Below are 12,754 nucleotides of genomic sequence, written 5' to 3'. Positions count from 1 at the left end.
TACTACTTTCACTGAAATGCTGATTACAAAAAGAATAAATGTTTAAAAATAGATATTTAGGATATGAAAAGTATACTGGAAATAAAAATGGTTAAAACATCGTTTCCAACATTAAAAGTATTTTGATTTTAATATCAATAACTGTCAATAACTGTAATAAATGGAAATTGGTAAAAACTAATTTTTCTGACCAACATCATGATATAATTTCTTCTTCAAAACTAATTTTGTTTTGCAAATAGTAGACATAATACGGAAGCCTGGTCATCACTGTAAATCCTTGGTTTCAGTAATAACACTGAAATGCAGTAGCTACAAATTTTTCATCCAATTTCATTAACATCTCACACACACTATGCCTGAAGGATAGCAAATTTTTTTTTTTGTTACCTGAAAATTGAAAATTCCCAAAGAACTTCAACATTTTTCTTTTGTACACCACGGAAATTCACCATGATTTCTTCCAGTGGGCTTGCCTATATTAACAAGATATGTAGACAAGCAAAATAAAGTTAACCAGTTTGTATGAACATAAACTTGTATTGGAGTTTTCATAATTCTACCCACCTCTTTCTTGTAAGTGATGCAACATGATGGAGGTACGCCACATTCCTCTGCACTTGGGTTCAATTCTGAACATTCAAAATACTCATTTGAATTCCAGTCATGATATCCCTCAGATGTTATACCACAGCAATGGAACTGGGAGAGAAAACAACACTTCAGTAAACAATAGAATATATATATTCATACCAAATTGAAAATTCGCGAATGTTTCCACTTGTCCACTAATATTTCTGCTTTCCACCAAATTTACATCAAAATGCACTCGGTAGGTTGAAACTCTTGTCATCTAAGCTAGTCATGCATAACATCAAAAGCTATAAGGAGTCACACATATTTTGGAAAATTTTTAAACCTAAAATGCATGAATTATATTGTATTCACTTAACAATAGGCATTCACTGTCTGCTGACTTTTCATTAATGCGATTTGGGTAAATGTTAAATATTTCTACAGCTCAATATCTCACAGCGTACATGCTATCTTTTTAAAATTCCATTGAAAGACCACTATAAACTATAATTTTTATCATGTAATTAGATGTTCTTAAATAAAACAAAAACACTATGAAATACAGAATGCATACTTCACTGACAATAAACACTACAAGAAATAAAGGGAATAAGAACCATTTTTGCAGCAAAATACATGTGGCTGCAAGCCAGACATCATTAGCCTACTTTGGGTCTTATCATTAATTCTATTTCATCACATTTATGGCACTTGATCATAAAAATGGCACATTTGTATTTTTTACAGATATAATAAACCTCAGCTTTATAAGAATATATATACATCTGGAGTAGCTGGGGATAGATGAAGCTTGGAAACAAAATCTCAAAATTAGTAGTCTCCCTTGTGTGGCTAACAGCCTGTGCACAAAGTAGTCACAGCATCACTTTCACCTTTGTAGTAGAGCAATTTAGTAAAGTAAAGGTGGAAATACCCCATAAAGACTCAGGTTTGTATATCTCGGAAAAATGTAAATCTTCATAATAAAATTTATTATTTGGATACTTACCTATTGTTAAAGATAGCTATATCTTCAAGTTGACAGACAAGTCAGCATTTCAAAATAACAAATATCGCTTGGCTGACCTGGATGACTGTCCAGTTCACCTGTTCTCTACCAGATGTGTCTAGAATCTTTTAGCCTTTGTCAAAATTCTTCTTGACTGCCTATTAAGTTGTAGGAGGGTACGCCACTTATACTTAACAGTAAGTATCCAAATAATTCATTTTATTAAGAAAATATATCTTATTCTTGATGAATTTTACACACAGTACAAGATAGGTGATTCCCACATAAAAAAGGTGGATGGTGGGTTAGTGCAGACAGACATAAATCCTCAGTCCAGCAAGCTATGAGTGTCTTACTTTAGACCCAAAATACTTCCACCTGATTTCAGATCCTTCCTAGATAGTACTGCCACTAGAAGATGGAATCCATTCAAGAAGCAAGGGTCATGCAAGAGCAGAAAGAGCAGCCTTGCAGAGACAATCATCTCAGCAGAAACGATTTGAAGAGACCCCTGTGCCTGGATCCAAAAGCCAAATACACAGCAGGTCCAACTAAAACAAATACGTACATAATGATAGACAGATACACTCCTACACAAACAAGTACATACATGCTCCCAACATACTAAAATCTGGGATGTCAGTCATTAAAAGTCTAAAGACTGCTTTTCTTATCTCCTTATCCACCAGGGCCGGAGTCGGGGCAGCAGCAACCGAATCCTCAAATAAAGCATCTGGCACCATGGGATGGGAGACGACATGGAGCGTACCCTCCTGCAGTAAGCAAGAGACATCTGAGAAAGATATGACATAATGCCATCAGACACAATAGAAAATGGGGAAGAAACTTGGGAGGAGGAGGGAAGGCATGGCCAGCAATACCTGACATCAAGAAAGAATACCACTACTTGCAGGAAAATTCCTAGAAAATTCCTAGAAAATAATACTGCTAGAGTGGGAGCTAGCTTAGATTTCACTGAAGCTCCTGAAAAAAAAGACTGAAATAAAAAAGAAAACAAATACAGAGAAATGGAGAAAAGAGCCACCAACAGTCAAACAGAAGATAGAGAACACATCCTATCTTAAAGGCGTTAGAAAGATTACTGGTCACACGACGCCGAGGGCATTCTGGGTATGCATGCCCCGTGACCTGGTATAGATGCCAATAGTCCCTGGATCGCACAACTTTAATTTTAATTCTACCGGTTTCCAGTTTGGCGCTAGTAAATCCTAATGTTAAGACCTCAGGTTTGTGAGTTATGAAAAATACAAATTAGTTACAAATTTGTCATTTTTTCAGGAGATAGGAGAATGAAAGACAAAGTATCAAAATATGATAGAGAAACAGATGTAGGTCCAATGACTGTTTGAGTTGTATTAACCTTAGAATTTAGAGTAACTTACTGCAGAGATATTACCTTTAACAATACACTCTAATCCTATACTGGCAGCTATGCCAGATATCTTGTGCAAGGAATTGCATGTACCAAAAGGATCCTTTGGCAAATGAACAAAACATTTAACAGAGCATAATAAACAAGAGAAAGACGATGCCCCAAGAACTAACCCTTTTCCCTGGCAGCATACACTTCTAACTGTTACATGGTAGTCCTAAGCTAGGGTACCAATACCTTACATCTCAAGGGGGACTGCAAAAATGACTGTTTCCCAACAATAAATATAATTCATAACATGCTCTAACTTCTCTATATGCTTTTCCTGAACCAAATGGGGAGGGGGCAAAAGGTGGAGCTATGAGGGCTGAGCTCAAGATAAAGAAGGTGCTGACTGGAGAGGCGGAGATGGAGGAGTGACATTCAACGTCCAAGGCACTTGAGGAGGATGACAGACCTAGGTCCTGAACTAATTGCTTCCTCAATCTGACTAATTCCCTTCTTATTTTTATATCTAGGGAATTTAAGCATAAAGTCCTTCAATCAGTTCCTACACTCTGCACACCTATGTTCGAAATCACACTCTTGACTCCTAAAGCTGGCACAAACAGTGTACCTTTATGCTCAAAAGAAAACAGACTGCTTACACAGTAACCATTTCTACAAAACCAGATGATCTTCGGTTTACTTCCCATGGAAGACATCCAACAGAACAAACACCAAGTGAAGCACTAACAATCATTCTCTGAAACAGGCTGAATTATGACAAGGGCTAATACATTCAAAACACCCCTGGTGGAGAACAGGTGAACTAAACAGTCATCCAGTCAGCCCAGTTGACTTCTTTATTTTTAAAATAATGACTCGCCCACTAGCACGAAGATATAGCTATCTTTAACAGTAGGCAACATTCATTGAAATTTGCCACTGGTTCCTACAAGGGTACAAACCATCATCTTTACCAGGAGACTTTTCTTTGGGAGAAGGAACTGCCTTGCATTTATGTATGTATATGTGCCACCTTCAGCACCAATCTCAGTCATGTGGTGAGCTGGGTGAACCTGGATCTCATATACTCACATCTTACCCAACATTGAGAAATTGGACAAAGGGTTCCCATGCCAAAGCAACACTTGGAAAACCATCAGAAGGACTCAAGTCCCCATGTGGAAGACCAATCTGAAGCTAAAACAAGATCACTTTCAATAAGATAGAATGTTCTACTTGTGTAATCCCATTGTCTACAAGAAGTGGAGGAAATCACAGCTACTGACTAGTACTCATGACTAGATGGGAGACTCTGTCCTCTGTTGAGTAACTTCCCAGTAACTGACCTATTCAGCTTGAATACCGGCAATCCGGGTTATCGGTGGCCTTGGTTATTGGGGATCCGCTTTTACGGCGCTTTGTTTAGCAATGATGATAACTGGATTTTCAGCGCCAATATGCGCCAATCTCCAATTATCAACACCAATCCCCCACTTAACAGCAGCAGCGATAAGTGCTGTTATCACCAATTTTCAGTTATTGGCACCGATCCCCACTTAACAGTGCCAGCAATAAGTGCTGTTATCGCCAAATTCAGTTATCATCACGTTGTCGGGAACACAACCCCCACCAATAACTGCGGACTGCCTGTACTACTACTACTCTTCTGAGGTTAGATAGTATACAGAAGGAAGGGAAGTGATCATTCATGCACCATACATCCAACCATTTTCAACATAAAACTTAGGCAAGATTCTATTCTGTCCAACAGGAGCTTATGAAATATACAACTTGTTGATCTGCCACCACAGGACCCACAGAAAAATTTTCCACAGACTTATAAGTAACTTCCTGTAAGGAGTAATAGGTAAAGATAGTGTGGCAGCACCACACATCTGGGCTCAGTACCTGCAGTACCAAAGGACTCCTCCTGAACACCATGGAAACCTCATGAGCTCTCATTCAAGGTGTTTTACACTTATCCCCTCTAACACATATCCATTTGACCACATAACGAAGCGAGAACAAATAATATTCTTTTTTACATCTTATGTCTACCAGTACTCGAGAAATAGGTACAGCAATCTGGTCTGATTTGACATGTCCTCCGTAAGCAGTGACATGTAGCCTTAAAAATACAGAAAAGCATCTCTTCTTCATCATTACCCACAAAGTATCAAAGGGAGGAAACTGAGACCACTTGTATCTTCTGTCACGAACTGTCACGTTCTGCGATTTCACCACAAACTTTGATACAGAAGGAAACAGGAGTAGAGTCTGAGTCCTCTGAACTTCACACTGTGTAAGAAACAACATGTAATTCTCCCACTCTCTTCACTGATGCCAAGACAAATATGCATACACATGACCCAGCAATGGCCACCTTCTCATAAAGTCAGCTCTCTTAGCCATAGCAGAACTACATACATACATACTAAGCAACTGACCACACAAAGCAAAGAAAAAATATCATAGAAGTGAAGTCTTCAACAACCAGAGTCAAGTTGAAACAATTGCAGGGCACACATGATCTGTTGTGGACAGACCAAGAAACAAGTGAGGGTTCAACAGCTTCAGCCACATAAGTGGGCAGACTCACCCTGTCACTCATCGTACACACCTTAATTGGTCATTACAAAGCTGCAAGGACTGAACCACCTTTCACATGAAAATACTCTGCCAAAAGGTACTATTATGTAAAGATGAAAGACTGTATACATCATAGGAGCTTATCACCGAATGGCAAATTAGGGTATGTAATACAGTGGTACCTCGACATACGAAATTAATCCATTCCGAGGCGGCCTTCATAACCTGAGCTTTTCATATCTTGAACCGCATTTTACATGTAAATTGCCTAATTCGTTCCAAGCCCTAAAAAAACACCCCAGTAAATTATATTTCCAGGCTTACAACACATGTTCTAGGGTTACGACGCCGATCCGACGGAAGAAATATGACTTCAAAAAGGCAAAATACTGTACATACTTGAGTAATATTCAACTGCATGTAATGTTCAACCCCATTTTTACTGCATATATTACGACTTTAGCATATGTCCCTTAGCAATAAGCCTAACCTATGTTAGCAGTTGCTACTGTAGCCTAGTCTATGATTCTGACATCTAAACCCAATTAGCTAAAAGTTTAGAATATGCCAATAAAATGTATAAATAATCAATATGTACTCATTTCAAATAATTATTAATTAATCAATAAGTATAATAAACAAACAAACTAACAAACAAAAAGTTCCAACCTTTTGTTTACGTTCAGCACTTACGAGTACCGAACGATCGCCAAGCAACCACTTTTACCTAGCACACAGTACAGTAATCATAAATTTTCATTATCTCTCTTCAACTATTACCAAATTACCAAACAGTATTTTTACGTAATGGAGATACCAAGTTACTGACAGCTATAATGAAACACATAATACTAAAACAGAAGAAGAATTCTAGAAAATATTTGTTGGCTTCGATGATAGCAGTCTGATTTATTTTATATTTTATGATATCTAATTCACAATTTTTTTAGTAAATGTATTGCATCTACTCATTTCAAATAATTATTAAGTAACCATTAACTTTAATAAACAAACAAAAATAAAAGCATCCAACCTTTTGTTTACGTTCAGCATATACGAGTACCGAACGATCGCCAAGCAACCACTTTTACCTAGCACACAGTACAGTAATCAAATTTCATTATCTCTCTTCAACTACTGAAACTACCAAACAGTATAATAACTGTTCATTTCTATTCTTTATTCTATCTTTACCTGATGTTTTTTTTTTATTAAATGTATTGCATGAATAAGTTTTTCAATTTACAGCATCCTTTTACCAATACAATACATAGAGCACATGGGGTAGATGCTGACCAATAGGAGAGCAGGATCTTACGGCAGTGACTAGCATCAGGAACCAATGGGAGAGTGGGAGGACGGTGGCGAGTCTACTCAGTTGGCGGCGCGCAAGTTTTAAAAGTGTCTCGGTGGTCTGGGCGAATCTCGGGACTTTACAGCAACAACCTTTCGTAACCTGAACTATTTTCGTATGTAGAGCCAAAAAATTCTTCGTATTTGCTTTCGTAACATTTGCATTTTAACTATTCTGTACATATTACAATGTACAAGACTTAGTTCTTGCTTCAGCTCCATCAAGGAGAGTTCACATACCTCCATATAGTGAGTCAAAAAAAGATCAAGCATCTGCCATATTCCATAAACCTACAGTAGTAAGAGCCATATTACTTTCCTTTCATCCATTCTCCAAATAGGATCAAGCTAGAACTGGTCTTAAATGTTATTTGCAGGAAAATGAATTCATTATGAAAAGGTAAAGACTGGGAATAAGCTAGTTCAGGCAGGTAACATAAGCTGGAGGAAATCGTGATCTGGGTTTCAAGGAGGAATATATCAGTTGTGAATGTTTACCTTCCTACAGCTGGAACCTATAGCGACATTTTATTCCAGAGTTGATATGTGTAAGTCCTTGTAAGGAAGAAAAAAAAAGAAAGTATAAAAGAGAGAAACTCAACTAAATTTGATGAGACTTCAACAATACTATCAAATATCAGTCCATTCATAAAGAGTATAAAGCTTTTTTATTATAATCGATTGTTCTTACAACCACAAATTACTACACATTGTTCGCATTAGTAATGAATACTAAAATAAAACTCCTGAAAAGCAATTCAGGATTGCTCCCATTTTTATCTTAAAAATCACCAGTCAAGAAATTTGCAAATATACAAATGAAATTGGTAAAAAACAAGAATCAAACGTACAATACACAAGTAAATGTGTCTCAAAATACATACAGTACATGAAACCTTACCTCACTCTGAAGGAAATCTACAAAGTTCTGAGTGTTTTGGCTTTCCCTATATTCTTCAATTAGTCTCTTTGACAGGACAGACTCAAGGATTTCACGTGACTTCCACGGGAAAATAATGCAAGCAATGGCAAACATCAATTCAGCAATAAGGAAGATTGTAAGACACCAAAAGTACTGGAAAAGAAAACAAAACTTAATTTTCTGCTATAATTTCATTTTGAAAAGGTTATACTGACACATGACATAATTAAGGGAATCTATGCTTTGTCTTAAATGAGCACAAATATCAGGCAGGCAATGTAACTCAGATTATATACGTAACAGGAAATATGTAATGTACATCTGGAATGCACAAAGTAAGAATCAGTCTCACAAAGCCTAATCCATACATTCCATGTCACTCAATTAAAAGCAGGGGTATTACAATCCTTGCCCATCCATCATTAACAATTCTTTTATATTTTCCACTCACTAAGTGAGCAATTTTTGCCTTAATTCTCAACTTGTCTAGGTCTTCAATTTGGCCAATCCTCCATGATTTTCTGAGCCTTTATTACTAATCTTTATCATTCTACCTCTCTATCTACTACATTTAGAATTGCTTATCACCCTTTCTCAAAATAGCAAAAGGCATTAAGATTATAAGACCATGAAAATCTAATGAAAAATCTTCAAAAACAGTAGGTACTATATACAAGCATATCTTACCAATTTTAAGAGACAAAGATTTTCTCTTAAAGCACCAACACATCCAGCAAATGAAACTATGAAGATGACACTTCCTAAGGCAACCATTACGCCACTGAGGTCTGTTATAACAATGTAAGCAATTTCTACTGACTTAAGACCATAAAGATCTTGTGCAGTAAAGACGACTCCATACAAACCAATGGCAATTATGAGAAGTCCAAAAACCTGTGAGAGTCAGAAAGAGCTACATTAGTATACATTTCATAACCATAACAATATTTATGTAATATGCTCAAAATAAAACAAAAAGTCTTACAGCATATATCTCTGCTTCTGTATATCAATTTGGTATCTTTTAAAAGGCTGCCTATGGATACAGAGCAAGAAACAAATCACAAACACCCAACAAATAATTGCTTCTACAAATAACGCTTCATTACAATTATCTATTATCTTCTTTATTATGAAATGTACACAAATTCCTATATCCATCCAGTTTTAATGAATATGTAGAGCTGCAACTTATTTAGCTTCTCAGTCTTACTTGGCAGTACACAAAATCTGTTTTTAACATGCCACAATTATGAATCACACTAAACACTTTTTATTTAATATATATACTGTTCTCTTGGATTTTTTTATTTTTATAAATAAGAGCTCTTAAGTATAAAAAATTAAATTACGACTCTGACTGAATTACAATTATAGAAGCTACGAAAGAATGTTTTAAACAAGCATAACTAATTACTATCTTTAAAATCTTAATCTTCTCATTTCTTTCAGATCAGCTCTGACAAAAGCACAAATAGCAAAGCTTGACAGTCTTCAATTTGCCTCCTTGCCTTACAGTATTTCAATGGTTTCTAAAAGTAAACGGATGTCTTGGGATGAGGCCAAGCCAAGAACTGCAAAATGAGAGCTTTATGTTATATTTATAGAAAATCCAAAAACTCATATTTGTTTCCTTGAAAGTCCATAAGCTAAGCTAATAAAGAAAAACTTCCAAACTAGTTCATGTGATTGAGATTCATCAGGCTATTGAGTTTGTGTCCTATCCTATCAAATTTCCGAATCTACTGTTATTGTTTTTAAGTTGTTCGAATACAGGTTCTTCAGTATTGGGAGGTGATAAGTAGTTACAACACGTACTATTCATTAGCATTTATGGGAGCTCTTATGTTTTTATGTTGGTTAATAAATAGGTAGCCTACATTTCTCAACCAATTTAAAACTTCATTTATTTCTGTTACCTGATGCTGTCCGACTTCAACTATTTTTCAAAAAATTTCTCAAGTCTGGAAATAAAGGCATTGTGTTAAGAAGTGCTGACGAGATCATAAAAGATACCTATATATTTTTTATATTACAGAAGGTGTAAAATTACTCTTTATCCACCTGCAAGCATGATTATTAATCCCTTCACTGATTAAATGCCTCTCCTCTGCAAAACGAACATAAATTAAAAAAGTAACTTTGCCAGGAATCACAATGGGTCAAGAAGTCTGTGCTTTTGCCCTACAAGGGTCACTCCCTTTTGCAGTTAAGATGTAGTGTGGAAGGTCAGACTGAGATAAATTTCCGTATTTCACTTTCAACATTCAAGGTCCTCTAAGCAGCCAGATATGGACAAGCAACCTATGTTAGGCTAGGGTGGGGATGAACTTTAGTGTTTTAATCTGAAACTTTCAGGACACTGTAGGTTAGGTTAGGTGGAAAGGTATACCAGACAAGGCAAAGCCCCTCAACCATTTAAGGACCCAGCACAGTGAAATTAGGTTAACTTTCATGCTTCATAAATTTTTATACATACACTGAATTTTTTACTGTGGATCCACATAAACCATTTACTTCCAAATCAATTATGATTTGATTTATGCATCTCCTCTTTTCTTGATGCTGCACTTCATCCTTTTCTTGTTCTTCCCAACTCAAAAAACCTAGTTTCCTACTGGTTTCCCCCCAAAATATAATATATAAGACTAGGGGAAGACACAAAACTAGGTGGTTTTGTATTCATGATAGCCTAATGGTTAAAATGCATAAAGTACAAGATAAACAGTTGGAATAATGGTAAATCTTAATTCATTACCAGGCCCACTTGCATGAACAGTGTTCAATCCAGCCCCACAGGTATGAATTTTGAAACACAGGCTAACAACAATATGTTCTAAGGGATGGTAAATCTGCGATACATTTTAGTTAGATCTTTGTAAAGCACATGGACACGACTTAAGAATAATACAACAACCTTTGGTATTGACAACTGGTATTAAGCCAATATCCAAATAAGGTTACTTAAAACCACTATTGCATTATGGACCAGAAAGTGCTCATAAATAAATAAGTACTTTGAGAGACCATGACCCTACACTTCGGCTATATCCTACAATTCAAGGGGCCATAGTGGGAATGTGGTTCTTGGTTGTGGAAACACAAAATTAGCAAAATACAAGGTTACCTAATCCCACTCATAGTTCTCATTCAGATTAAGGTAAGTTCAAGGACTGTTTCCAAACTTAACATCATGTAGGTACTTGAATAAGGATCTGCTTGGGTTGGGTTGCATAGGTTACATGTGATTGACTGGGTCAGAAACTGGTATATAATTGTACAGCAGACAGCAGCATGAAAATATTGTTTAATATAATTTTATGACTAAGGTACTATATAGGAAAAAGTGTAAATAATGCAGTGCAGGTATGATCATTTGAGAAATTTACCAAGATAATGAGAAATTTACTATCTTTTATGATATTACTTTCATCCTCAAAGGGCTGGCACTAAAACCAGTCCCTTGGGGATGACCATAAAAATATAAAACAAACAACTGAAAAAGTTCTCATTATCATCCTCAAAGGGCTGGCACTAAAACCAGTCCCTTGGGGATGACCATAAAAATATAAAACAAACAACTGAAAAAGTTCTCATTATCTCAGTAGATGTCCTAATTTAGTAGCTACCTAGGCCCTATCTCACCTGTTCTGCATTAAGTACTAGGCAACACCATTTTTTATACTGTTTAGTGCTATTAGCCAACAGTTATTAGGGTAAACAGCCGACTGGACTGGCCAATTCACCAACTACCACGGCTAGGCCACCCTGCGAAAAAGTACTTTAACACGTCCTGACACCGGAGATGGTCATCAATCATGAGTTGTTGGTGATAGCAGGAGCTCAAGACCTCTACTCACCTTTCGAAGTAAGTATATTTTCTCCAAAGTTAGAAATTAAGGCCATATTTTAAGATTGAACAGAGGGTAATGAAAAGTGTGGCCAACACAGTGCACGCTACCCCCATAACGCTTTCAAAATTTTTACTTACAATTAAAAATGTTTAGAAGATTGACGCCATCTCAATGTTTGCAGTCACTTGTGTCAACAAACTTCCCATTCCCTGTGCTAAATCTGCACACCACTTGTACCCATAGACACTGGAGCACTTTCATCACAACAATCGTAAACACAACTTCCAACCACTACTTATCCAAGGGAACTAAGGCATTCTTTGCGGTGTATTGCGCTCTTCAATTGTTTATCAGTGTTGTCAATTGGTATGTGTTTACCCTCCAAACTGGGTATAAGACTTAAACAAAACCGGGGAAATATATGTGAAATTACCGTATCAATTTGTAGTATATATACATATTACAGCAATTTCATCATTACTGCATCACTATGACAACTAGAATTCATGGAAACGCCTTGTAAATGCATCGGCGTATGTGTGAAGCTCCACTAGATTGGCAACGATGAGTCATTTTTCGTCGTGTCGTCTGCTCGTAAGTACATCAGAAATATTTGTAATTTTTGGGGGTTAATTTAGTTGCAAAAAAGGGATAATAGACATGAATTAAAAACATTTTGAAGTAACAAAGTAAAGTTAAACTAAATAATGAGTAAAGTAAACAATTAAGGGAATAAAGCATTGCACCTCATAAACAGTGTAGTTGTCTGCTGCTCATAACTGTGTTTGTGGAGTGAGTGCTTAGGAACCAGGAACAGCAACGTGGTTCAAATGCAATTTGGAGTGAATTACGACCAAAATGTGTATAATTACAATCAAATAAGCACTGTGGAGTTTCAGTTGTAATGGCAGTAAGGATAAAACCACCGATTACAAGGTAAAAATGAATTCAGTTCAAACCATGACCCAAGGAATAAAAAGTTTCATACTTTCACTAATATAGGCAACAAAATGTTGTTTTATTGTGCTGATTACAACTGCAATCTTGATTAAGATCAATAAATGTTACAT

At 36.3% G+C, this 12,754-nt stretch overlaps 1 protein-coding gene across 3 annotated transcripts in view; it reads right to left on the bottom strand.

Moving 5' to 3' along the window:
• Positions 1 to 12,754, bottom strand: part of LOC135214809 (tetraspanin-33-like) — a 34,922-nt gene that overhangs the window by 20,666 nt on the left and 1,502 nt on the right. For all 3 annotated transcript variants that reach the window (XR_010314474.1, XM_064249182.1, XM_064249183.1), the window contains exons 2-4: positions 8,518 to 8,724; positions 7,810 to 7,983; positions 568 to 702 (exon numbers count right to left, since the gene is read on the bottom strand). Coding sequence is in view for 2 of the 3 variants with exons in the window: in XM_064249182.1 (XP_064105252.1) it covers positions 568 to 702; positions 7,810 to 7,983; positions 8,518 to 8,724 (516 nt within the window). In the remaining variant the exon portion in view is untranslated. The remainder of the gene's footprint in view (positions 1 to 567; positions 703 to 7,809; positions 7,984 to 8,517; positions 8,725 to 12,754) is intronic.

The sequence above is a fragment of the Macrobrachium nipponense genome, chromosome 46 (assembly GCF_015104395.2).
Source record: "Macrobrachium nipponense isolate FS-2020 chromosome 46, ASM1510439v2, whole genome shotgun sequence".
Classification (NCBI taxonomy): domain Eukaryota; kingdom Metazoa; phylum Arthropoda; class Malacostraca; order Decapoda; family Palaemonidae; genus Macrobrachium; species Macrobrachium nipponense.
The sequence above is the reverse complement of the archived record's forward strand: the minus strand, read 5'-3'. Positions and strand labels throughout refer to the sequence as shown.